The sequence below is a fragment of the Lycium ferocissimum genome, chromosome 9, assembly GCF_029784015.1.
Source record: "Lycium ferocissimum isolate CSIRO_LF1 chromosome 9, AGI_CSIRO_Lferr_CH_V1, whole genome shotgun sequence".
NCBI lineage: Eukaryota > Viridiplantae > Streptophyta > Magnoliopsida > Solanales > Solanaceae > Lycium > Lycium ferocissimum.
The window spans coordinates 26,304,187-26,331,269 of NC_081350.1; the positions used below are offsets into that span (position 1 = coordinate 26,304,187).

At 36.3% G+C, this 27,083-nt stretch overlaps 2 protein-coding genes across 6 annotated transcripts; one reads left to right on the forward strand and one right to left on the reverse strand.

Moving 5' to 3' along the window:
- On the forward strand, positions 1–24,602 carry LOC132030040 (WAT1-related protein At4g19185-like). 5 transcript variants are annotated; one of them, XM_059419506.1, is made up of 7 exons: positions 1–219; positions 3,744–3,806; positions 3,927–4,043; positions 9,523–9,808; positions 11,074–11,229; positions 11,829–11,980; positions 22,217–24,602. In XM_059419506.1, the coding sequence occupies exons 1-7, from the start codon at positions 14–16 to the stop codon at positions 22,398–22,400; spliced, it is 1,164 nt and encodes a 387-aa protein (XP_059275489.1). In that variant the 5' UTR covers positions 1–13; the 3' UTR covers positions 22,401–24,602. The 5 variants fall into 5 exon arrangements, with proteins under 5 accessions (XP_059275489.1, XP_059275488.1, XP_059275490.1 ...); XM_059419505.1 differs by lacking the exon at positions 22,217–24,602 and adding an exon at positions 12,234–12,599; XM_059419509.1 differs by lacking the exons at positions 1–219; positions 3,744–3,806; positions 3,927–4,043; ... (1 more) ...; positions 11,074–11,229; positions 11,829–11,980 and adding exons at positions 14,791–15,008; positions 17,007–17,069; positions 17,190–17,306; ... (1 more) ...; positions 21,004–21,159; positions 21,745–21,896.
- LOC132030041 (chlorophyll a-b binding protein, chloroplastic) lies at positions 24,288–27,083 on the reverse strand. The gene is made up of 5 exons (XM_059419510.1): positions 26,924–27,083; positions 26,207–26,392; positions 26,080–26,117; positions 25,471–25,985; positions 24,288–24,602 (listed from the first exon to the last, which is right to left on the reverse strand). Exons 1-5 carry the CDS (start codon positions 26,977–26,979, stop codon positions 24,585–24,587), a joined length of 813 nt encoding a protein of 270 aa, XP_059275493.1. The 5' UTR covers positions 26,980–27,083; the 3' UTR covers positions 24,288–24,584.

A 27,083-nucleotide genomic window follows, 5' to 3' on the forward strand; every position in this document is an offset into this window, starting at 1 on the left:
GTGGGTGAATGAAATGAACAAAATGGCATCACTAGGAAATGGGGGTGGTGAGGTATGGAGAGCTCATTGTGCAATGGCTTTGGTACAGCTTGTTAATGGTGGTTACCATGTGATTACCAAAGTGGCTCTTAATGTGGGCATGAATGAAATTGTGTTTTGTTTGTATAGAGACCTTCTTGCTATATGCATTCTTGCCCCTGTCGCCTATTTCCGTGAAAAGTTAGTTCTTTTATCTCTTTCCCCTTATCTTTATGTTTCTTGAATCTGCTATCCAAGTCTCTATCTGTGCAGAAAGAAAACACTGATTTAGGGTGTGTTTGGTATGACCGAAAATGTTTTCCAAGAAAATTATTTTCTCGGAAACTAAGTGATTTTCTTACTCATTTTCTTATGTTTGGTAGGCAAGTTCGAAAATGTCATTTTAAGAGTATTTGTATATATTTAAAGCAAAACACTATGAGATATTTGAATTCGGAGTGCAACTTCTGGTGGTGGGGTGTTAGGTAGGGGGTGGGTGGACTAGTGCGGGTTGGGATAGGGATGCGTTGGTGTGTTTCTATTGATCCAGGAAATGTTTTCCCTATAAAATTTTAAGGAAAACATTTTCCAAGATATTTAGTGCAACCATACTAGGGAAAATAGGAAAACATTTTCCGCCATACCAAACACGCCCTTAGCTACATTCAGCCACTTTGTTGAATTGATGTACATATAAAGCATGAATTTTTGTGAGCTGTATGAGATTTACTAGCAGATGGAAAGAATTGCTACCATATTTAGACAGTGAAAACTTAATTGCTTCTCTCTGTGTAGGATTCCTTTTTCCTTTTTTGTGGTCAAATAGCAGGAATATAGTTACAATGTTTAACTATGCAGAAACAGGCACTCTCTAGCATACAGTGTTAGAGAGAATACCAATATTTAACACAAACCCCTAATCTGATGACATTTGAACTTATCTCACAACCACCATCAGAATCACTCTGCCAAGTCTTCTTTATGGAATTCAATGTAGAGGTAGTTTTTGCATAAGTTCGGGCATAAATCACCTACTCTTGCACTGCAAGGTATCAACTCTCTTATGTGGGAGATTTTGAAATGTTTCGTATTACAGTGGACGATGCTAGGGATAGTGAAAGAGGCATTATTCGACTGGTTCTTTATAGGGAGGAGAAGACAGAGGGCGTATGATGTGGCTCCATTAGCACCCATGTGGGTCCTGTGCAAGGAAAGAAATATGAGAGCCTTCGAGGGGATAGGGAATGGCCTTTTATATTAGAAGAATAACCTATTATTCCCTAGTATCTTTTTGGTGCATCCCTGAAACTTCAGTTTATAAAAGACTTAGGAGACATTTTTCTGAACCGGAAAGTCTAAAACATCACGGAACAAAAGAATTGGTGACTTTTATACAAAATCATATTGTTTTGTAGATTCTCTACCTTTCTTTTTGTTGATAAAGTTGTGGATTCTCTACCTTTCGATGTACTGCTTGTAAACTGAAGATTTTAACTTTGATGGAATAGTTTGCAAGTAGTCATCAATAGTTTTTGGCAAAGTAATACTAAGAGAAAGAAAGCTGGGGAGAGAGATGGATCAAAAATATTAAAGGTTGGCCGCAAAAAAAGGAAGCTCGCTGACAAATTTTTCCGACTAACTCTGTTATTGCTGTCCGGTTTTATGATTGAAAGGTGATGCTGTTCTTCTTCAGAAGAGGATTGGGTGTGGGTGCTTATGGCAGTGGGTAATTAAGCATTTGATAATACAAAGAAATTGCCGCCTAATAATGTCCATCGCAAGTATAACAACCAATCAAAACTTCCAAGGAAAAAGACTTCCTTGCGGGACCAGAACTTTTAGTATGAAAGTTGTAATCTTTGGGTAACCAAATCTTGGGTAATTGGAAATAGCTGAAAAGATATATAAGTATACGATTGATTGCTAAAAGAAGTCCTTGGTTGGTTCCCTTTATTACTTTATAAAAGAATGTCCTTGGTGAATATTTGTGTAGAAAATAATGCATACCAAATATATAAAGGCCATAATGGACATGTTCGAGGGAGTGGTCACAAGTGTGAGTAGCAGAAGGCAATAAAATTGAGTTTCCATAAGGCCATAAGTATAACTATTGGTTTACAACAAGGATTTGCCTTGAGAAGCTACTTGCTTACCCTAGTTATGGATTAGTTATCAATAATAGACAAGATGAAAATAATACATACTCTCTGCAGATGATATTTTGTTAATTGACGAAATTCATAAGGCATCAACCCAAGTTATTAAATCAAGGAGAAGCAATCTAGTGAATAAGAGTTTTAGGGATAAGTAATAGTAAGACATAACATGACTACAAATTTAACCCCTTCAGAAGAATGAAGTGAAGTAAGATTCTATGGCATTATGTTGTCTAAATGCATACACTTGACATAAGAAGGTTTAGATTCTCAAGAAAATGACAAGATAAATGAAGATGTAATGCATAAAATTGAAATATGAGAGTGGAAATGGGGGAGTGTTGCAGGAGTGTAATGCGATAGGAAAGGGCCGAACAAAGTAAAAGACAAGTTCTTTAGAAGAATTGTGAGATCAACAATCTTTTATGAGAATGATTGTTGGATCTAAGGCTTTACATATCCATGATGGATGTAGTAGAAATATAGATGTTGAGCTGCATGTGTGATCATATAAATTGACAAAATTAGAAATGACCACATTAGACAAAGTATGCAAGTAGCGCATTTTGAGAGATAGATTTTCTTGACCATAGACCTCGAAATGTACTAGTAGGTGCGACATTCCACTGTAGTAATTGAATGTTTTAAAAGTGGATATTATAGACCTAAAAACAAATGGAGGGAATTTACCTTAAAAACCTTACATTTTCTTGGAAACAATGTGGATTTAACTAAGAATAGAACACGATGAAAGTGTAGAATCCATATAGGCAATACCAACTAGTTGAGATTGAGGTTTATTTATTTTTGTTACATTTATATTAAGTCTAGCGTTTGATAATGAATCTTATAATTTGATTACATATTGTGTGCCACTGTCCGTATATGAATAACTAGGAGATTTAAAAAACCTTTAGCTTTAGAGAATCCAACCTTTAGCTTTAGAGAATCCTTACTTTTTTTAAGAATCAATTTGTTTTCCAGTATTTGAATGGAATGGGCTCGAATAGAGAGAGACGGACAGAGGTTCATGTAGCAGATCCCAATTATTTTATGAGTAGTTGATTGATTGAAATATTTATTTTATTGACTACTTGGTAGTCCAGAATAATCCAAGCAAAGACTATAAATGATTTTTTTGCTATTCTCCAATTGGAGATTTGAGGGTTAAACCTTGATATAGTTGGGCTCTAATTAGATACCATTAGAACCATGTCTATCTTTCTAATGATGATGTGTGATCTGGTTTCGTGATGATGTGTGGGTTGAGTTTGTCAAAAAAAAAAGGGGCAGTAGTATCGACAAGTGGTATAGTAATGCCAACCAAGGGTCTTACAGTATGTTGTATGTTTTCACTCTGTTAGTACATCACTGTATGGCAGTTCGCTTGACAAACACAACAATTTTTTCCCTCATTCGTTCATCATATGATATCATTGGTATACACGCTATGTATATGGTATATATATGCATTTTTTTTTTATAATTTCTTTCAAAAAGTTAGTTACAATATTTGGAATTATATGAGCATCACTCACGAATGTACATTCTATGTTTCTCCGTATATAGGAGGTCGAGGCTTCCTCTGAATAAACGGCTTCTACTGTCATTCTTCATTCTAGGATTAACTGGGTAAGTTTTGATGTCCTAAACATTTATATTTGGATTGTTTTGTTAATTTCCTTATTTTGTTATACTTGATAAAAGTCTATTCCTGAAAATGCTTTTTCCTCTCTCTTGGTACTGAGACAGTATTTTCGGTAACCAACTGCTGTTCCTTGTTGGTCTTGGCTACACAAACCCGACTTATGCTGCTGCTTTGCAACCTGCAATACCAGTCTTTACGTTCATACTTGCTGTACTTATGGGGTCAGTAAATATTCAACAACCTTCATCTCTCGATTTTGTATCTGTCTCCATCATTCCCTTGCATGTCCTGGGTGTTGAGTGAATCTTGTGTTGCTTAACTCTTTGAGCTGTATAAAATCATAGTTCTATCAAGTACCAAATGTTGTATTCTTAATACCAAAATTGTTTTGTGCTTTAAATTGGAGCAATCACAAGTACTTTACTTGTGCATAGAATGAGAATAATTACAATCGATTGTAGAATCTATATCCTCCAAATTCATACAATACAACCCGAGATAAATCTCAGTGACTATCTTGGAGAATTGGACCTTCTTAGAACTAAATTGCAGAAACACTTCTAAAAAGGGGATAAAAAATGACACAATAAAGATGAGACAGATAGAAGAGGGAATTCATTGAATTTCAGGAAAAAAAAAGATGCCAACTGGTGTCGTTTCAGATTGCCCGCCCCTTTTTAGAAAAATGAATTACATTTCAAATCCCCAATGACCTTCCAGCTAGATTAAGGACCAACTAACTACAGAATTCCCAACCCAATCTCCCCCGCCCCCTCAAACAGCACCTAGGGATGTCAATGTGGCAGAGTGGGGGCGGTAGGGCAGGGCAGAGGAACATTTAAGCGGGGCGAGGTAAAACTCAGTGGGGCAGAGCAATTTGGGTACAATAGAATATGATCAAACTGGGGAAAATGTTCGGGGCAGACTTTCAGGGCCATGAAGAAGAGGCTTTGGAATTATTGTTACAAGTTGATAGTGCTAGACAAGCTAGGAAAATGGAGACTGAGATGGGGAGTAAGAGAGCAAAATTCAAAGGTGCACAAGAACTGAAAAATCTTGTGACCTTTGATGTTAAATTCAAGAGCAATGGGAATAGGAGCAAGGGTAGGAACATCTTAACTAGTTCTTGATGCAATTCAAACTTGTGTCATGGAATGTAAGGGGTTTGAACGACAGGGACAAAAGAAGGATGATTAATAGTTTGGTGACAGACTGGAATGCAGATATTATTTGTTTCCAGGAAACAAAGCTGGAGGGGGACATATCAGGGTTGGTAATGCAGATATGGGGAGGTAGATGGGTTAAATATGCTTGTTTGGAGGCTAGTGGAACAAGAGGAGGGATAATGATGATGTGGGATAGTAGAATTTGGAAGGGAGAGATTCTGGAAATGGGTGCTTATACCCTGACCTGCAAGTTTGAGGCACAACTTCAGAATTTTTCTTGTCATATTACAGGGGTTTATGCACCTAATAGCTACATTGAAAGAAGGCTAGTGTGGGAGGAGATTGGCTCAGTCAGGGGATTGATGGATGGACCTTGGACAGTATGTGGAGATTTTAATGTCACTAGGTTCATCTCAGAAAAAAGGAATTGTGCCAGAAGAACAAGGGGCATGAGGGAATTTTCAGACCTTATTGAAGACATGAAGCTAGTTGATCTTCAATTAGAAGATGCTAAGTTCACATGGTTTAAAGGGGACAATCAAGAAATAGCATCTATAATTGACAGAATTTTGCTCTCTGAAGAGTGGGATGACAGTTTCAACAACTTGAAACAAATTCCTCTCCAGAGATTAGTATCAGATCATATTCCATTGGCTTTACAAGGTGGATCTTGGAACAGAAACAAGAATTACTTCAAATTTGAAAATTGGTGGTTAGGTACTGAAGGCTTTTCTGACAGAATCAAGGAATGGTGGAACTCTTTTAATTTCAGAGGAAGACCTGATTTCATATTAGCTTTTAAGCTAAAAGCTCTTAAAATTAAGCTAAAGGGGTGGAGTAGAAGTGAGCAAGGAAACTTGGGTGCACAAAGAAGATCCTTGTTAAGCAAAATAGCAGAACTGGATGCAGTTCTTGAAGAAAGGAGGATGACAGAAGATGAGACAGTTAGAAAGGCAACATTGCTGATGGAGTATGAAGAGCTGATTAAAAATGAAGAGATATCATGGAGACAAAAATCAAGATCTCTATGGTTAAAGGAAGGTGATAGAAATACGAAGTTCTTTCACAAGATGGCAAATGCACATAAAAGATACAACAATATTGATCAACTGCTTGTTCAAGGGGAAATAACACAGGATCCAGCCAGGATTGAAGAAGAAATTGTTGGTTATTATCAAAAGCTATTTTCAGAAACAACACAATGGAGACCTACTTGTCATTTTACTAACTGCCCAGTGTTGTCAGAGGAGGAGAAGGAGTCACTGCAAGGAAACTTTGAGGAAAGTGAAGTGCTGAAATGTTTAAAATTATGTGCAACTGATAAAGCACCTGGTCCAGATGGCTTCACCATGAGATTCTTCATCAAATGCTGGGAGGTGGTGAAGAAAGATATTATGAATACACTGCAAAGTTTTCATGAACAAGGAATGTTTGAAAGAAGTTTCAATGCCACATTCATAGCTCTTATACCAAAGAAGAAAGGGGCTAAAGAAATGAGGGATTTCAGGCCAATTAGCTTGATTGGCAGCATTTACAAGATTCTATCTAAAATTCTCACTGAAAGATTGAAAAGAGTGATGGATAAACTGGTAGACTCCCAACAAGTGGCCTTCATCAAAGGAAGACAAATCATGGATGCTGTTTTAATAGCCAATGAAGTAGTAGATTCCAGAATGAAGCAAAAGAAGCCTGGAATTTTATGCAAACTTGATATTGAGAAAGCATATGACCATGTTAATTGGGGATATCTTCTGAGGTTATTGGAGTGTATGGGTTTTGGGCAAAAGTGGATACATTGGATCAAATACTGTATTTCAACAGTAAGCTTTTCAGTACTGATAAATGGGTCACCAGCAGGTTTTTTCAAAACTCAAAGAGGACTCAGGCAGGGAGATCCACTTTCACTTTTCTGTTTCTGTTAGCTATGGAGGGTCTCAACAAAATGGTTAAAACTGCAAATTTCAATGGATGGATAAGAGGTTTTGATGTTGCAAAAGCTGGTAGGGAGAATATGGAGATTACTCACCTACAATATGCAGATGATACTCTCATATTTTGTGATGCAGAAGAAGAACAACTTAAAATCCTAAGGGTAATTCTGGTTTTATTTGAAGGATTTTACAGTTTACATATCAATTGGAGGAAAAGTTTCTTATACCCGATCAATGAAGTGCCAAATATGGAGTTGTTGAATGCTATCTTAGGTGATGAAATTGGTGATCTACCAACCACTTATCTTGGAATGCCTTTAGGAGCAAAGTCTAAATCCACAAGAATTTGGAACAGTGTGGTTGAGAAATGTGAGAAAAAACTGGCAAGATGGAAGACTCAATATCTATCCTTGGGCGGTAGATTGACACTCATTAACTCTGTTCTTGATGCTCTACCAACATACATGATGTCTTTGTTCCCTATCCTAACAAGGATTATCAAAAGGTTGGATAGCATAAGGAGGAACTTTCTGTGGCAAGGGAACAAAGAAAGGAAAGGATATCATCTGGTGAAGTGGAAAGCTTTGTTAGTAGGGAAGAAATATGGAGGCTTAGGGATCAAGAATCTGAAAGTTCATAGTAAAGCACTTAGAATGAAATGGTTATGGAAGTACAATAATGATAATGAGAATCAACTTCTGTGGGGGCAGGTCATCAGAGCTAAGTATGAAGAGGAGGATAATTGGATGACAAAAGTGGTTACTACACCATATGGAGTAAGTTTATGGAGATCCATCAGAGCATTGTGGGATGAATTCAAGCTGAATACCAAGATAAAAGTGGGTAATGGGGTGAAGACTGATTTCTGGAAGGATGTTTGGCATGAGGCAGGAAAGATGGCATCACTTTTCCCAGACATATATAATCTTGTATTGCACCAGCAAAGGAGTATAGCAGATCATTGGACCCCTCAAGGATGGAGCTTTAATTTCAGGGGGCATTTAAATGACTGGGAAATTCCAAGGGTAGCTGAATTTTTTAGTACAATAGAGCAGTTTAGTGGACTGGAGACAGGGAAAGATGTGTTATGGTGGCAGGACAATAGCAAGGGAATCTTCAAGGTAAAGTTAGCTTACAGATGGATGAATCAGGACAGTCAACAACCCAACAACTGGCCATGGAAACAAATTTGGAAAACAAAATTCCACATAAAGTAGCATGCTTTATATGGTTACTAGCTAAGGAGGCAGTGTTGACACAAGAAAATTTGATGAGAAAAGGGTTGCCACTATGTTCCAGGTGCTTTTTTTGTGGTGATGATGCAGAGACAGTTAACCATCTATTCCTACATTGCAAGGTAACAGGACAACTACGGCGATTATTCTTAAATCTTAAGGGTATATCTTGGACTATGCCTGGAAGGATTACAGAGGCACTTCACAGCTGGGAGGAAGCAGGGTTGCAAGCAAAGAATAGAGGTAGATGGAGAATTGTCTCTGCAAGCATTTGGTGGACAATCTGGAAGGAGAGGAACTCTAGGTGTTTTGAAAATGTAGAAAATAGTATGCAGAAAATCAAGATGAATTGTATTATGTTATTATGTTTTGGGTGTAATCAGGTCTATTCCAATGATACAGTCTCCATCATTGATGTATTAGATTCAATGTAGGAGTAGGATCTCAGAAAGTAGGAATACCTTTGTAAATATGGTTCAGTACAACCTATGTACTGTTTTGATCAGGATGAAATATAGATACAGTTACCAATTTTTTTTTTAAAAAAAGAGCAATATCGAAGAAAAGGTTTCTTTTTTGATAAAAAGTTTGCATTGCGGAGCGGGCTAGTCCATGTTTTATCCCAACTACACTTTTGAGTTCCCAAACTTTCGTCATGTTAACCTTCCTTCTAAATCGTTTTTCTTTTCTTGGTTTCAGTGATATTGAGGTTAATGTGTTAGAATATAAGCAGATGCTTTGTTATTATAAGTTTGAGCTTCATAGGAATCTAGTTCAAAAAAAAAAAAAAAGGTTTCGACATGTGTAGATTAATTGAACTTTTTCGTTTCTCAAAAGCTATAATTATTCCCTGTAACTGGGCAACTCTTAAATGGATCCTGAAAGGTGAAATTGGTTTCTGTGTTGCTATTTTAGATACATTTAAGGGGGGGATGCTGTTTGAAAAAAAAAAAAAAAACGTAGGTGCACTTCTTTCCTTTAATTTTTTTAGCAGTGTATGATTTAAACTGTAATTTTATGATCAATCATAGAGTACATGGTGTTATTCAATTGTCAAGGTTACACTGAAGGTGGATCACAGAGAACATAGTGCTGTTGCAGATTTTAGTGGAAATGAGATGGGCATCTATGATGTGGAGAAACTTTTATGCCTTAATTTAGTTGAAATGTGGGCGAGTGCCCCTTGGTATCAAAAAAATTTAATGGAAATGCAAGGGAGGGGTATTTAAGTCATCAAGGTCTTCATCACAGGAAGAAACATGGGCTAGTCCATTGTGTTTTTCTAGTATTGTCACATAACTTACCCGTTGCAGTTGTTGACATACTCAACATCATTCATATTGTAATGCTTATGTGTTATTTATGCAGTACAGAAACCGCGAAGCTTCTTACTGTGGAAGGTCAGGCAAAGGTTGGAGGTACCATTGTTTGTGTTTCTGGGGCGATTTTGATGGCTGTATTCCGTGGTCCAGCGGTGTTTGGAGAAGGCACATCAGACTTCACAGCACAAATTGAGATAAGTGCTAAGGGTCAACCAGATCCTGCTGGACTGCTAATGTCTAGTCTTCTGGAGTTGGGATTTGATAATTGGCACCTCGGCGTCTTATGCTTAATAGGAAACTGTATGTGCATGGCAGCATACTTAGCTATTCAGGTAACTAGATAATCAGATCTACTTGATTGGAATAAATAGCAGTGTTCTCAATGATTAAACTGAAAGGCTATGCACATATATAAATTATATATGTATCTAGTCATCCCTTAAAAAGCTCGCCTCGTCCTTGTAAGTAGGACCTTTCGCGATGGACCTCCTTCTCTAATAAATGCTCATGAAGGTGATTTTGGCATGCTTTGGTTGAGTGGTCTATGATGCACTAGCATTTGCGGGGGGCCTTTGAAATTGTGAAATTTGGTATTGAGTGAATAGCTACAATTGATTAAAACCTGATAAAAAAAAGTTTAATGTACTAACAATCTTTGAAAAGAAAAATATTGCTATGTAAAATACAGATGTAACTTACCTTATAAATTTATTAAATGTAACTTAATTATGTCTAATACCCCTTCCATTTTCTTTCTTGTCTTGTCTAGCGATTTAATTTTCGCTCCTACTGTGTTCTTAGGAAAGGCTGGTAAAGGTTTGTTGATTCATCTTGATTGTTTATTTGTTTGCTTTTGTACAATCTCAACTATTGTCTAGTGTGTTTCTTTCTTTCTTTTTCTATTTTTTTCTTTTATTGGGGGTGAAGAGGTTGCTTAAATTTGAATTGCCTTTCAGAATCTGTTTGCTTACAGGAACAACTCTTATGTCCTAAATTGAAAAAATGGAATAATAATGCCCTTTACCCTTTCCTTGTTAAATGTGATCACGTTCAGTCCCAATATATTCTCTCATACTTGGTTTCTGCTCTTGCGAAGTTTGATCTATCACTTGCTATTCATCTGAAAGAGATCAATTTGCTCATCTTACAACTATGTTGGACACCTTTTACTTAATCTTAGGCATATTAAGTTTTGATTATGTAACAATAATCCAGATTATATAAATTAGTGATCATTTGATTATTGGTTTAGGATGATGACTTTACTGCACAATGCTAGGTACCAATTCCAGTCAACAGACTGCATATTAAAAGACTGATTTTTTCTTTGTGAAATAATCCATACCCAATAATCCAAATAAAACATATTGATAATTTTTTTTTTCTTTGAAATAATCCATAGAAACAATCTGGTTTTGGTTGGTAGTGTGAGCTCCAGTCAGGATTGGTAAAAACACTTTATTCTGCGATATCTGTGACGTTTTAGATCTTGGGCTAGCTTAAAGCGTAGTCCGGAAAATCCTTGAGTTTGTCAGTGTATGTGTTTGCATTATTATCAAATATATGCAGAGTTGAGTGGATTATGAAATTTTTGCAGGTTCCAGTTTTGGCAAAATACCAGACAAGCTTATCGTTGACTGCATATTCATACCTTTTTGGTGTTCTATTAATGATAGGGACGTCAATCTTTGTGACTAATGGATCAACGGACTGGTTTTTGACACGATCTGAAGTCGTCGCTGTGTGCTATGCTGTAAGATTCTCTTAAGTCCCAATCTTCATTTTCGCTGATGCGTGAAATGAGATTGTATTTATCTTTGATCGAAGTCTCAAAATGATCTGTCTCACATAAGAAAGAAATCTGAGACAATGATATACAAAAAATTCAAGAAATATGATACCAGGTATAATTTGCTTTTGAATCAACTATTGAATTGTGGTTGAAATCAGGATTATGTAAACCGTGCTCTCTCGAACAACTTAATTTTTCACATAAGGTGGTCAAATAATTTAACATGGTATTAAAGCCAGACCTATCCCTATTAACGTCATCCTTTTTTAGAAGGGGAAATGGTCAAATTTGCTTTCGAACTATGTGAAATGATCCAAAATTGCTCCTGAACTTTGAAGAACAGTGTCAATGATTTTCATACTTCCTTCCCCTGTGTTGCTATTTCAATTTGCAAATCATCAATGCGTCATATATTAAAGTTAGGTGCTGAATGTTTCATAGTGGATTCTCATTCATCTATCGGTAACATCTCATCCCATATGGTTAGTATGTAGATGGACAAAGTTTTTAGTTGGGTTGAAATGAAAATAGTTTTTGTCATAATGGTTATTGTCTTTCAGGGAATTGGTGCATCAGCGCTGAACTATGGACTTATGACATGGTGCAATAAGGTTCTTGGCCCTGCTTTAGTTTCTCTATACAATCCGCTTCAACCTGCTGCAGCAGCAATTTTGTCTAGTTTTTTTCTTGGGAGCGCTATTTATATGGGAAGGTTAGTGCTCTAATTTATTTTGAATGTACATCATTGATCATACTCCTAAAATGAAATCTGCATTTATGACATTCTCCTGCTGGAAAATTGCTATGTTTCCTTCGTTGACTTGCTTTCTTTCGGAGATTGGTTCTTGCAAAACTATAAAATTATTCCACTTGCTGAGCTCATATGATCTTTACTTTCCCGTCCATCTTTTAGTTGTTCGTCGTTAGCCTTTATTCTAAGATATATCCGCGCTTGGTGATTGCAGCATTTTGGGAGGACTTCTCATTATAGCTGGGCTTTATGTAGTAACTTGGGCATCTTACAGAGAGAAACAGGCAGTCATGGGAACTGTTCCTCATGCTCCTCGGATTACGGATCCCTTAATCCCATATCAGAAAGGACACATTTTCTCTGTTCCTTCTTCCTCAATGCCAAAGATCATTGACTAGATATTGCTACAGATATCATTTTGCATGTCCTTTTCTTTATTTCCTTCATGTTAATATATTGTGCAATTCACTGCTAAAAAAAGGGCAACCATGTACTGCAGTTATATCAAGGTTTGTTTTTCCAAGAGGAATAAACTTTCTCCTCAAGTCACCAAATTCCACCAAAACAAATTTGATTTTCACATTTTTTTGTGGTGAATCAATGCAATACTCAGGCCATACGAAATATCTTCAATGGGATTAGAAGTATGAAAGTGAACTCCATCTAAGGGTGATTATTGTTGTTTTACTGGAACTTTTCAAACCAGAGCATTATAGTTTGTCGTCATCATTTATAATCCCTCACAGGAGAATCTGAGCTGGATCCTTCCATTGGTACGAAGAGACATCATCATGAAATTAAACCAAACAAACAAGTAAAACATATAGTTGCAAGCTCTGGTAGGCAGTTGCACATTTAAATATACTCATGGTCCTTTCACTATCACTTGATTATAGAGTTGGAGCCCTCTCTCTGAAGCCTCTTGATGCGATGATAACATGGCTAGTATTCAAGGCTAGTCTATCAATTTGAGTCGCATATGATTTATCAGTTGATCAACTGACATCCAAAATATGAATCTCTCTTGCTAAGAGCAATTAAAGACTGCAAGAAGTATAGAGGGTACTGAGAGCATGTTTTCACTCATGGTAGTAGAAAAACCATAGGTTTAAAAAGGGCGGTCCGGTGCACTAAGCTCCCGTGCGACATTTTCTACAAGAGGCTATTCCCACGGCTCGAATTCTGGCAGCAACTTTACCAGTTACACGAAGGCTCTCCTTCTGAAAAAGCCATAGGTTTGTGAAAGAAAAATATATGACTTGAAACAACAGGAAATAAGAGCAGTAATACATTGTGCATATTAAATTAATTGTTTTTTACGGAAAAGGGTAAAAAATTCCTCTAACGTATTGAAAATGACTCACAAATGTCCTTCATTAATCTTTTGGTCCGAAAACACCCTCTACATATTTTTGGGGGCTCAAATGCCCTTCATTATTACGTTGTTATTTTCACTCGCGTAAATAGATATTGAAGTTTTGATTATCATTAATAAAATTAATTTTTCTTAATTTGCCTCTTTTATTTATCATAGAACGTCAATAACTTATATACTCAAATAGTATTCTCACTTTTCCCCTTCTAGAATATAATATTTTTTTTTATAAGTAAATTTATTACATAGATTTAAAAAGTTTCATGATTTTAAAAGACAAAATTGATTATGTAAGAGTAAACTAGGTATCTAGAAAAGTCAACGGACATATGAGGGGAAAAATGTCTATTATACAAAGTGGAGAGGTAAGTTTGATTTTCAGAGCAAAGTTCAGAGGTATAAATGATCTTACTCATTCAAAAATTCGCAAACTCTCTTCCCTTTTCTCTTCACCAAGTGAGGCGACTCTGATTATTTAGCACATTTACTAGACTCATACACAAGTGAGACAAATGACAAAAATAGTCCCTTTTATTTGATTATAGGTTTAAAGTAGTCCTTTAAATGTGTTTTTGGGTAGTTTTTATTATTTTAAATTTGTCAAAATCAACACTTTCGATTTTTATAAAATATTTAATGAATTTTACCTTTTGGATTTAACGAAAATTGTAAAAATGTTTTACTAGAAGCACTAGGAAAACCTCGTCAAATCATAAAAACCCGCAAACACAATATAAAAAATAGACAAAATTGCATATTAAAAAATCGTACCAGACTTTAGAAATAGATAAAAAATATAAGGGAAACTGTACTTTCAAAATGTGAGTTCCCGTCCTTTATTCTTTTTAATAATTTCTGTCAAATCTAATGGACAAGATGCGTTATATATTTAGCGAAGGTGAAAAAGTTTATCTTTAACAAATTTAAAAGACCAAAACTGCTCGAAGTATATTTAGGGATTACTTTTAAACTTATCACCAAAGAATTACTTTTGAAAACTTCACTCTAAACATAAGGGATCATCATTTCTGTTATTTTCTCAGACAAGTCAACACGCTGTAGAATTTTCTTAAGATTCATAAAAAGGCAACTCTATAAAGCTCCATCAACAAATTTGCCTACAGTAAAGAAACAAGTACATTTTTGTATGTGGCAAAGCTTAAAATCACAAATTGGTGAAAGACATTCCAATTTTTGTTGTCCAAAATCTTCCTCAATGTTTTGTGACAAAAAAACCCAAAGACAGAAACTCAGTTAAACAGTGAGGTTCCTACACAACAACTACACCCCTTTTGTCTTGTTGCATTATTTAGTTATTATAATCAAAATTCACCCTTACCCACCACCACCAGCTAATCATTATTATGGTTGGTGACTATATATAAAGGGGTTGGGTGGGTGTGGAGTTGATGAAATGAACAAAATGGCACTAGGAAATGGAGGTGAGGTATGGAAAGCTCATTGTGCTATGGCTTTGGTACAACTTGTATATGGTGGTTACCATGTGATTACCAAAGTGGCACTCAATGTGGGCATGAATGAAATTGTCTTCTGTTTGTATAGAGACCTTCTTGCTATATCCATTCTTGCCCCAATTGCCTATTTCCGTGAAAAGTTAGTTCTTTTATCTCTTTCCTTATATCCCCTTTTAGTTATATTCTGCCACTTCTTAGATAGACAATTGAATTGATATTCTATATAAAGCATGAATTTTTATGAGCTGTGTGCATGTACTGTTTATGTTTTTCTTGAATTTGTCATCCAAGTAGTGTAGTCTCTGTATCTATGCGGAAAGAATACACAGACTTAGAACCCGTTTGGATTAACTGATTGATAAGCAGTTACATGTTTGGATAAAAGTGTTGAAGTTGTTAATAAGCAGTTGATGTGTTTCGTAAGAAAATGTACGATAGACTGTTCTTTTGTTAGAATGACTCAAATGCCCTTAATTTTTTTGCAAAAACTTATAAATTTTAAAGGATCCTTGTGAAGAAAATGCGGAACGACAGATACAAAGTGAAGAGGAAGTTAGGAGTTTTATTGGAAAGATATTTTGAGAAATTGAAAAAATATTAAGGATAAGATAGAAAATACTTGGTCAAATCAAAAGTGCAAAAACTATTAAGGATAAGATAGAAAATACTTGGTCAAACCAAAAGTGATTATAAGCTGAAAAATCATAAGTTGGGGATGACCAGTTTATGGCTTTTAACTGATTTGACTTATAAGCGCTTGGCTTATAAGTACTTTGGTGTTTTACCAAATGTGTAGATGAGCTAAAAAATGCTTATAAGCCAGTTTGACCAACTTATAAGCTTAGCCAAACACACTCTTACTTACACTCACCCACTTTGTAGATAGACAGTTGAATTGATGTACATGTAAATCATGAATTTTTAGGAGTTGTAGGCATGTACCGGCAGATGGAAAATTTTTGTTGCCATATTCAGATAGTGATAACTTAAAAGCCCCTACCTCTACAGTTTTTTTTTTTTTTTTTTTTTTTTTTGTCAAACAGCAGAATTATTTACAATATTTAACTATGCGGAAATAGGCCTCTCTAGCATACTCTGGCACGGAGAATACCAACATTTAACACAAACCCATACTTTCATGACATTGGAACCTGTCTTACCGCCACCATCATAATCACTTTGCCAAGTTTCATAGGCTTCTTTTTGGAAATTCAATGTAGAAGTAGTTAACCTTGGCTTAACATTAGACGCGTCCGATAAACACCAAGCAACATGGAACTCAGTGATTATGAAAAGTAGCAGGTTGGCAGAAGAAATACTTTTCGAAAAGGGGGGTTAAGGATGGAAGGAGATTCAGTTTTTGAGATCATGGGTACAGCAAAAGCCTCGTAAAAGAAGATAGTACAACAAATCTCGAGAGTGCAGTAGAGGGGAATTCGTTGGAACCTAAGGTTTAAAAGAAACCTTTGGAATAGCTCAGGTGATGGTGTTAAGCAAAAGAGATGGTACGCAAAAGAGATGGTACCAGCTTATATCTGGTGGACATTATGGAAAGAAAGGAATGGAAGATGTTTGAAGATAGAAGTAGCTGAGTACAAATGCTTAAAATGAGCTGTGTTTTGTTATTTCATTTTTGGTGTAAAGAAAAGTATGCAAATGAAGCGGAATCAATTATGGATGTCATAAGCTCCTGTGAGATTAACAGTTTTGTTTTCCCCTGTAAATATGGTTTCCAGCATTTCCTTTGTGTTAATTTTACCCTTTTTAGAAAAAAAGTGGGTCACGCTGCTAAGAGTACGTTGTGTGTTTTCAGTCTATCACTGTATCACTGTATGGCAGTGTGATTGACAAACATAACAAATTCTCCCCCTCATTCGTTCATTTTGTGTGTGTGTATATACATATATCCTTATTGTTTTCTATAAGTTCTTTCAAAAAGTTAATTACAATAGTTGGATATTAAATGAGCAACAACAACAACATACCCATTGAAATCCCATAGGTGGGGTCTGGGGAGAGTAGAGTGTACGCAGACCTCACCCCTACCTTGTGGAGGGAGAGAGGCTGTTTCCAAAAGACATTTGGAATTATATGCACATCACTTACATATGTAAATTTTATGTTTCTCTATGTATAGGAGGTCGAGGCTTCCTCTGAATAAACGGCTTCTACTGCCCTTCTTCATTCTAGGATTAACTGGGTAAGTTTTGATGTCCTAAACATTTATATTTGGATTGTTTTGGTAATTTCCTTATTTTGTTATACTTGATAAAAGTCTATTCCTGAAAATGCTTTTTCCTCTCTCTTGGTACTGAGACAGTATTTTCGGTAACCAACTGTTGTTCCTTGTTGGTCTTGGCTACACAAATCCGACTTACGCTGCTGCTTTGCAACCTGCAATACCAGTATTTACGTTCATACTTGCTGTACTTATGGGGTCAGTAAACATTCAACCCCCTTCATCTCTCGATTTTGTATCTGTCTCCATCACTCCCATTTCTTGCATGTCCTGGGTGTCGAGTGAATCTTGTTCTGCTTAACTTTGTGAACTGTGAAAGATCATAGTTTTATCAAGTATCAAATGTTGTATTTTTTTTAATACCAAAATTGTTTTGTGCTTTAAATTGGAGCAATCACAAGTATTTTATTTTTGTGCATAGAATGAGAGTTATTGCGATCAATTTGAGAATGTATATCCTCCAAATTGATACAATACAACCCGAGATTCATAGTAAATCTGAGACAGGGAGAAGCGGAATTCATCGAATTTCAGAAAAAGAATTATCTCTAACGACCTTCTAGCTAGATTAAGGACTGACCAACTAAAGAATTCCCAACCCAATACCCCCCACCCACCCCACCCCAAATACCACCTAGGGATGTCAGTCTGCCAGAGTGGGGGCGGTAGGGCACGGGAGGGGAGGGGAATACTTAAGCAGGGAAGAGCGGGGCGAGGTAGAACTTACGGGGACAGAGCAATATCTAAGAAAAGGTTTCTTTTAGAAATAGTTGCATTTTGAAATGGGCTAGTCCGTGTTTTATCCCAGCTACACTTTGAGTTCCCAAAATTTTGTCATCTTAACCTTCCTTCTAGATCGTTTTTTTGTTTTGTTTTTGTTTCAGAGATGTTGAGGTTGATGTGTTAGAACAAGCAGATGCTTTGCTATTATAAGTTTTGAGCTTCAATGGAATCTAGTCACAAAAAAAGATATTGGTTTCTACATGTCTAGATTAATTGAATTTTTCAGTTTTCAAAAGCTATAATTATTCCCTGTAAGGCTGTAACTGGGCAATGCTTAATGGATCCCAAAAAGGTAAACTTTCGGGAAATTGGGTTTATGTGGTGCTGTTTTAGAAACATTTAAAGGGGTGATTTTGTTTGGCAAGAAAACTTAGGTGCTCTTTTTTCCTTTAATATTTTATAGCAGTCTATGAGTTAAACTGGAATTTTATGATCAATCATTCAGTACATGGTGTTGTTCAATTGTCAAGGTAACACTGAAGTGGATCACATAGAACATGGTGCTCTTGCAGAATATTTTAGTGGAAAGGAGATGGGCATCTATAATGTGAAAAAAAAATTATGCCTTAATTTAGTTGAAATGCGAGACTAGATGGGTAGATCCATTACGCCTCGAGTTTTAAAACCTGGCGTCACTGGCCCTCGGGAATTTCTTTGTATAAAAAAAATATTAATGGAAATGCAAGAGATGGGCTTTTGAAAAGAATATTTGATGTGACATGCTCAACATTATTCGTATGTGTTATATATGCAGTACAGAAACAGTGAAGCTTCTTAATGTGGAAGGTCAGGCAAAGGTTGGAGGTACCATTGTTTGTGTTTCTGGGGCGATTTTAATGGCTGTATTCCGTGGTCCGGTGGTGTTTGGAGACGGCACATCAGACTTCACAGCACAAATTGAGATAAGTGCTAAGGGTCAACCAGAGCCTGCTGGATGGCTAATGTCTAGTTTTCTGGAGTTGGGATTTGATAATTGGCACCTCGGCGTCTTATGCTTAATTGGAAACTGTATGTGCATGGCAGCATACTTCGCTCTTCAGGTGACTAGATAATCATTTCAATTGTTAATTCACATCGACTTGATTGGAATAAATAGCAAACCGTTCTCAATGATTAAACTGAAAGGCTATGCACATGTATAAATTATATAATATGTATCGAGTCATCCCTTAAAAAGTTCACTCCCGATCTTCCTTGTATATAGGACCTTTCACAATGGACCTCGTTCTCTAATAAATGCTCGTGAAGGTGATTTTGGCATGCTTTGGTTGAGTGGTCTGTGATGCACTACTGGGGCTTTGAAATTGTTAAATTGGTATTGGGTGAATTTTATATTTGATTAAAACCTGATAATTTTTTTTAATGTAATAACAATCTTTGAAAAGGAAAATATTTCTATTTAAAATATAATGTAACTTACCTTATAAAAAAAAAAAATTAGTAACTTCATTATGTCCCTTCCATCATTTTCTTTCTTGTCTTCTTCTCTAGCAATTTAATTTTTGCTCCTATTGTGTTCTTAGGAAAGGCTGGTAATTATTTGTTGATTCATCTTGATTTTTGACTGGTTTGCTTTTTTACATTCGCAACTATTGTCTAGTGGATTTCTTTCTTCATTCTATATTTTCTTCTTCTGTTGGGGGTGAAGATGAAGAAGAGGTTGCTTAAATTTGAAATGCCTTTTAGTATCACTGTTTGCTTAGAAGAACAACTCTTATGTCCTAAATTGATAATGAAACCTCTATATCTAGATGGCCTTTCCATAGGAAAGTAAATAGTCATAGCACAATTAAGCATGATTTAGTCTAGACCAACAACAACAACAACAACAACAACAACAAGCCCAGTATAATCCCACCATGTGGGGTCTGGGGAGGGTAGAGTGTACGCAGACCTAACCCCCACCTTGAAAGGTAGGGCGGCTGTTTCCGAAAGACCCTCGCTCAAGAGAGGAAAACAAGAGAAAACAAGACAAAAGGTCAGATAGGGCCAAGCATATCGAAAACAATATGAAAACAAGGAATAACAAAAGCGAGAAAGTCATGGTAGAATAGTCCGGAAAGAAAGGAGCATTAACTACTATAGATAAATAAGATAATCAAAGTACAACGGCCCAACAAATATAAGCAGCAATCAAATGCAGAAATCAAATGGGAATAAACGAATGAGCAAAACTACAACTACTATGGTGAAAGGATAAGCCACCTAGCCTTCTATCATAATTTGAGTCCTCCACAACCTCCTATCTAAGGTCATGTCCTCGGTGAGCTGAAACTGTGCCATATCCTGTCTAATCACCTCTCCTCAATACTTATTCGGCCTCCCTTTACCTCTCCCGAAACCGTCCATAGCCAACCTCTCACACCTCCGCACCGGGAGCATCCGTGTCTCTGCTCTTCACATGCCCAAACTATCTCAGCCTCGCTTCCCACATCTTGTCCTCCACCGATGCCACTCCCACCTTGTCCCGGATATCTTCATTCCTAATTCTATCCCTCCTAGTGTGCCCACACATCCACCGCAGCATTCGCATTTCCGCGACTTTCATCTTCTGAACGTGAAAGTTCTTGACTGGCCAACACTCCGCCCCATACAATAAAGTCGGTCTAACCACCACTTTGTAGAACTTGCCTTTAAGTTTTGGTGGCACTTTCTTATGATTTAGTCTAGACCAAGAGGGGAAAAAACTCGTTAACTTGTTCATACTTTTACATAGTGCATCCATCATGCCACTATGTTGGATACCTTTTACTTAATCTTAGGTATGTTATGGTTTGATCATGTAAAAGTAATCCATGTTATACAAATTAGTGATCGATTGATAATTGATCAAGAAATATGACTTAATGAACAATAACTAGATACCAATTCCAGTTAACAGCATTTATGCATTAAAAGACTGATTATTTTTGTATAGAAACAATCTGGTTTTGGTTGGTAGCGTGGCCTCCAGTCAGGATTGGTACAAACAGTTTATTCTGAGATATCTGTGACGTTTTAGATCTTGGGCTAGCTTGAAGCATTGTCCGGAAAATCCTTGTGTTTGTCATTTTATGTGTTTGTATTATTATGAAATGTATGCAGAGTTGAGTGAATTATGAAATTTTTGCAGGCTTCAGTTTTGAAAAAATACCCGGCAAGCTTATCATTGACAGCATGTTCATACCTTTTTGGTGTTCTATTAATGATAGGGACGTCATTCTTTGTGACTAATGGATCAACGGACTGGTATTTGACACGATCTGAAGTCGTCGCTGTGTGCTATGCTGTAAGTTTCTCTTAAGTCCCTATCTTCATTTTCCCTGATGCATGAAATGAGATTATATTTATCTTGATTGAAGTTTCAACATGATCTGTCTCACATAAAAAAGAAATCTGAGACAATGATACAAAAATTCAAGCAATGTGATACCATGTATAATTTGCTTTTAATTATTAAAATTGTGGTTGATATCATAATTAAGTCAACCATGCTGTCTCGAACAACTTTACTTATTACATGAGGGGGTCAAATAATTTAACACGGTATTAAAGCCTGACCTATCCCTATAACGTGGCCCTTTTTTCAAGGGGAAATGGTCAAATTGTCTGTCGAACTACGCAAAATGATCCAGATTTACCACTGACTCTGAAGAACAGTGTCAATGATCTTCATACTTCCTTCCCCTATGTTGCTATTTCAATTTGGAATCATCAATGCATAATGTATTAAAGTTAGTTTAATGTTTCATAGTGGATCCTCATTCATCTGTCTATAACATTTCATCCATATGGTTAGTATTGTAGTTTAACTAAGTTTTTAGTTGAGTTGAAAAAAAAAACAGTTTTATTCTTAATGTTTAATCTCTTTCAGGGGATTCTTGCATCAGCCCTGAACTATGGACTTATGACATGGTCCAATAAGGTTCTTGGCCCTGCTTTAGTTGCTTTGTATATGCCGCTTCAACCTGCTGCATCAGCAATTTTGTCTAGTGTTTTTCTCGGCAGCGCTATTTATCTGGGAAGGTTAGTGCTCTGATTTATTCTGAATGTACATCATTCTCCTAAGATAAAATCCCCTTTTATATCCGTGTATGTTCTCCATTCTTGGTTTTATACTCATTTTGGCACAATGAGGACCAAAAAGGTGTGAGGGTGATGCGAAGCCCTCCTGCTAGAGATTTTCCATGTTTCCTTTTTGACTTGCTTTCTTTTGGAGATTGGTTCTTGTGAAACTATGAATTATTCTACTGGCTGAGCTCATACGATCTTTTCTTTCCAGTCCATCTTCTAGTTGTTCGTCGTTAGCCTTTATTCTAAGATATCTCCCCGCTTTGTGATTGCAGCATTTTGGGAGGACTTCTCATTATAGCTGGGCTTTATTTAGTAACTTGGGCATCTTACAGTGAGAGGCAGGCTGTCATGGGAACTGTTCCTCATGCTCCTCGGATTACGGATCCCTTAATCCCATGTCAGATAGGACACACATTCTCTGTTCCTTCTTCCTCAATGCCAAAGATCTGTCATTAGATATTGCTACCGATATCATTTGCATGTATGTCCTTTTCTTCATCTTCTTCATGATGGTATGTATAGTTCACTCCTAAAAAGAACGATAAATATGTATTGCAGTTCTATCAAGTTTCTTTTTCTTTCCCAAAAAGGAAACTCTTCCTGCAGAAGTATATTCAGGAACTCAAGGGAAAAATCTCGCTCCAATCTTTTTACAAAGTCACCAACCTTAGGAGCAATTACACATTATTTATTTTGATTCAATCCAAAGAAGCAGAATAATGAACAAATGAGCCTTCCAAATAGACATCAAAAGACTAACATGGGGCTTATTAAGGTAAGCTCAATAAATCCAAAGACCATCTGCAATTATAAGCCCTTCTTTTATGATTTATGTAATATAATGATAGCAAGGATTAGACAGCACATACATTCACATTCCCACAGCTTAACTTATTAAGGGGAACATTTATAAAGACCAGTGGGACTATAATATAAGAGAGCAAGTTAATTCATATAGTGTTGACTGCCTATGGGCTATGAGTACCAGCTTATAAGTCCCAACTTAAAAAAGAAAAGAAAAATGAGAGGTCCTATTCAGGGATCCTTACAACAGTCGTCTATCGCAAAAGGTAAGAGGTCCCAAGCTTTGATATTACTGAGAAACAGCAGGAACTGGAGCGGGGAATAAAGTGCTTCTAGAGTAACCCTAATATCTATCTTCATTGTCTAGTTGTGTGATCGCATTTCAATACAGAAGCTAACAACACAAGCATCCCAACAATAAAGAATAAGCACCCACACAAGCATACTGGCAACTCTTGATACTCATTTCAGGAACCAAAAAGAAGTTTATTTCCTTCGATCACCTTGCAACATAGTAAGCTTCAATGTGTCTCAATCTTTTCTAATACAAAAAAGAATGAGAAATTATACTAATACTGTTTTTACATCTTAACCAAGTTGCACTTCTCGTGGGTCTTGTGTTTGTCCTCTGTGTCGATCTAAACATAAAATATATAGGATAACCATGAACCATACGACCATGTACTTGAATCCAGATAAGAAATACTTCTGAATAAACGATAAATAGTAGCTTGTATGTCAATAAATCTGGGAAAAATGGTTGTTTGCAACATCGTAAGCTGTACTCCATAATATGACTGCAATATTTGGGCAGATGAGTAATGCTAACTTATAAATAGTCATTGAAGTACTCAATTTTTTTCTAAAGTGACAAAGTTTTCAAGAGGCAGTTAGTCAGTTCCCTTTTCTGTCAATTAGACATTGTATCCAATATATTGGATGTACCCGAAGGGGCTATCTATAAGACATCATAACTTTTTCTGTCGATTAGACAGAGCTCTCAACAGAAACTCAAGCACATTTTGTTTCCTGAGATGATACGGATTTCAGAGAAAATTTGATAGGCTATTTCTCATCCCAAACAATAAGAAAATGGCAGTCTATATTCTAAGAGTATCAACCAAATTTAGACATATAAGGCCAAAGGATTTCACTTTTAAAGGTAATCAAACCTACATCACAAACCCAAAGAACTTGAATCACCAAAAAAGTGGTACTTTGCCCCTCCAATTTCTTTTCCGTTTCTAATCCTACACATGCATTTTCTTTCTTAAAGTGTGGCCATTTACATTAGAGCTCACTACTTAGAACCTAGCACACTACTATTATATATGATTCATTAACTATGGCCTTGTTACATGACCTTGCCACTCTAAAGAGTATTAGTGATATTTACATTTTGTCATTTATAGGTATGATATAAATTATGTTATCCTGGGCCAGGATTATGATTAAAAAAAAAAAAATGAAGAAAGGGGCAGAACCTTACAGATGCTTTAAATACAGATCAGTTGCGAACAAACATAAACAAATGCCCGGTAAAAAGATGAACGACATTAAGCCATGCAAAAAGTGGGTAATTACAAGCAACACTATTTATCGATTAATTCACCAGCGGAGTAGAGGTTGGCCATCTTGAACTACGGTTGACTGATTAAGCTGCTGGTAGAAATACAACAATCTTTTACATATCAACCTAGGTAGCGAAGACAGACACGAGCAAACCAAATGTATGGTTACTACATTGAGTGGGAAAGAAGTATTAAAACTTTCTTTGCACAGATCTACTTCAACTGTTACATTTACACATCATTACAGCAAACGATGCTCTGCTTCTCACTTGGGACTGAATGCCTGAAATATAAACAGAAACAACTTCAGTAACTCGAATTGCTGATAGAATTTTCAGTTTCAAGTAAGTGATGCCGTCCACTATCTTTCAGATCTTCACACTTATACAATTATAAATATTATAAATGCACATTTCTTTCGCTTGCATACTAGTAATTAAATGATTATCAAGGATGCATCAAAACAACATACGCATGTCATATTTGGTCCACATTTTTTAAAATAAATGAGCTTTTAGTTTTCGAAAACATGTATATTAAAAATTAAAACAAGAACACAAATACTATCGTCCCAATTCCAAGCAGGTTGTAATCGACTACATGAATCTTCGCTGGCCATGTTGCTACATTTAAGCCCATTTGATTCCAATATTAAAGTAATTAATTTCTCCGTATGTGTCTAAAACAACAACATTTCTATAACAAAATAAACAATCAGAAGGTTGAGCTTTCTTTTAAATTAAACAAATTACTTGGACAATAGCTCACAAATTCTGACCCTAATCATTTTCATAAGTTTTTTTAAATTTTTTTATTTTTTTATTTCCGATTATGCTATTTCTTCAAAATGTAAAACTAGTATTTACTTTATTTGACTTTTTTCTTGTATTTCTATGCAGTTAACTTACTGTAATTGTTCAGAGTTATTGTTAGAAATTTTCATAAAATGGAAACATATTTAATAATGTGTCGTTTTGATGGAAACTTTTAAAGTATAATTAGACAAAACTAAATCAATTCTAGTTTTCTACTTTAGGAGAACATAGTGCTAACATAAAAATGAGTATATATTTTCAAAAGACAAATTATTTTCCAAAAAAAAAAAAAATTAAATAACGAACAGTGTGAATTAGAAATGAGGTTGTACTTACAGCAAAAATAGTGGCGTGACCAGGATCAGCAAGGTGAGCAAAGAGGTTGTCAATTGGGCCAGTTCCAGTGTAAATGTGTTGGAACCATGCACCCATGACAGCCAACATGGCGAGTCTTCCGTTCTTGATCTCCTTTGTCCTCAACTCCTTGATCTTTTCAGGGGAACCAGAACCCCAACCCAAGGGGTCAAACCACAAGCCACCTGGATAACCGACGTCTGTCCCTGTGAGCTTGTTGTTAGGGAAGATGGGGTCTGTGTTTACACATCCAGGCTTGATGATATCTGCCCACCTTCTTCCCTCAGCCCAACCTATAAGTACCAACTCGATGACGAATAGAGTGGTTGTGTCTGTGAAGTATTCTTGTTCCCCAGCGGTGTACCATGAAGGTGTGTTAAGGATTCCGATTTTTGTGAGGAATTCCGGGATGAAAATTCCTGCAGCTCCCAACATTGCCCATCTGCAGTGTACAATTTCTGCCTGCACGTTCCATTTCAAGCTCTCTGGGTCCGATGCTGTGGGATATATCCACAATAATGATAATTAATGATAGATATTCTATATATGTCTTGGACAAGAAACAAATTAATCATAAATTCGCATACATACAGAGGCCAAGAGGATCGAAACCGAAATCTCCAGGAAGGCTGCAAGGTGAAGATTAAAGTAATACTGTATCAGTATATTGAGTACAAGTTAGTTAGATTAAAGTGATAGTAGGTAGATCATGACTGACCTGCCATCAAGCCATTCAGGAGGGGTGCTGCCAGGGAACCAGAGTGGTCTGTCAGGGTCCGCAGCAACACACACTGTCACAGCTCGTGGCGATCCGGCTGGTGCAGCGTATTTGCTCACTCTCAGTCTTCTCCCTCCAAGGAATGAAGCTTTTGTTGCTCCTATAATTGATCCATTTCTCTGGGAACTGCAGCAATCACAATTGAACTTGAACATCCTTTTCATGCTAAAACTATTTACCCTATTAGAATGCTATAGTGCTATTCTTTTTCGTGTTTGGATGCTTGTCACCTATTGTATTGTATAACATAATGCTTGTTTTGATTGTTGCTTAAATTTTATTGTATTGTATCGTTAAATCCATCGTTATGTAACGATGAAAATTCTCATTTTGTTTGATCGCGTCGTTACCTTTTTTTTTCTTCTCTAGTTTTGCCTTCCCTTATTATGAGATAATCCTATTTTATCCTCTACTGTACCTTTTTATAATAGCTCTACCCGGTACCTTACTTTTCTAGTAGGTTATTCTCCAAATTGCTGATGTGTGATATTATGTAACGACGGGCAATGATACAGTCTATCCAAAGTAAAACGATATAATATGATACATTATGAAACGATATGTAACAACTAACAACCATACAAAGAAAGTGGCTTCTTTATTGTGTTGGTCTATTTAAATTATTTTGGTGGGTGGAGGAAGTTGAAGAGAACTTACCTTGGGGAAGAAAAAGCAACAGCAGCGATGGTGGATGAAGCACAGGCAGAGGCCATGTCGGCAAATTCTTCACTCTTTCTTGTCTGCAGTAGTGTGTGATTAAGGGAGATCAGTGAGATTGTGGTATTTTATGATGAGAGGTGAGGGGGCTTATCTTTAT

Bases quoted from the DNA above. Each gene is read 5' to 3' on its own strand.
- LOC132030040 (XM_059419506.1), top strand. From the start codon at position 14: ATGAACAAAATGGCATCACTAGGAAATGGGGGTGGTGAGGTATGGAGA. The intron at 4,044-9,522 runs GTCAGTAAATAT...TTATTTATGCAG, and splicing joins ATACTTGCTGTACTTATGGG to TACAGAAACCGCGAAGCTTC. The intron at 11,981-22,216 runs GTTAGTGCTCTA...TTGTGATTGCAG, and splicing joins AGCGCTATTTATATGGGAAG to CATTTTGGGAGGACTTCTCA.
- LOC132030041 (XM_059419510.1), bottom strand. From the start codon at position 26,979: ATGGCCTCTGCCTGTGCTTCATCCACCATCGCTGCTGTTGCTTTTTCT. The intron at 26,393-26,923 runs GTAAGTTCTCTT...TGATTGCTGCAG, and splicing joins GTTGCTTTTTCTTCCCCAAG to TTCCCAGAGAAATGGATCAA. The intron at 25,986-26,079 runs GTATGTATGCGA...TATATCCCACAG, and splicing joins TTTCGATCCTCTTGGCCTCT to CATCGGACCCAGAGAGCTTG.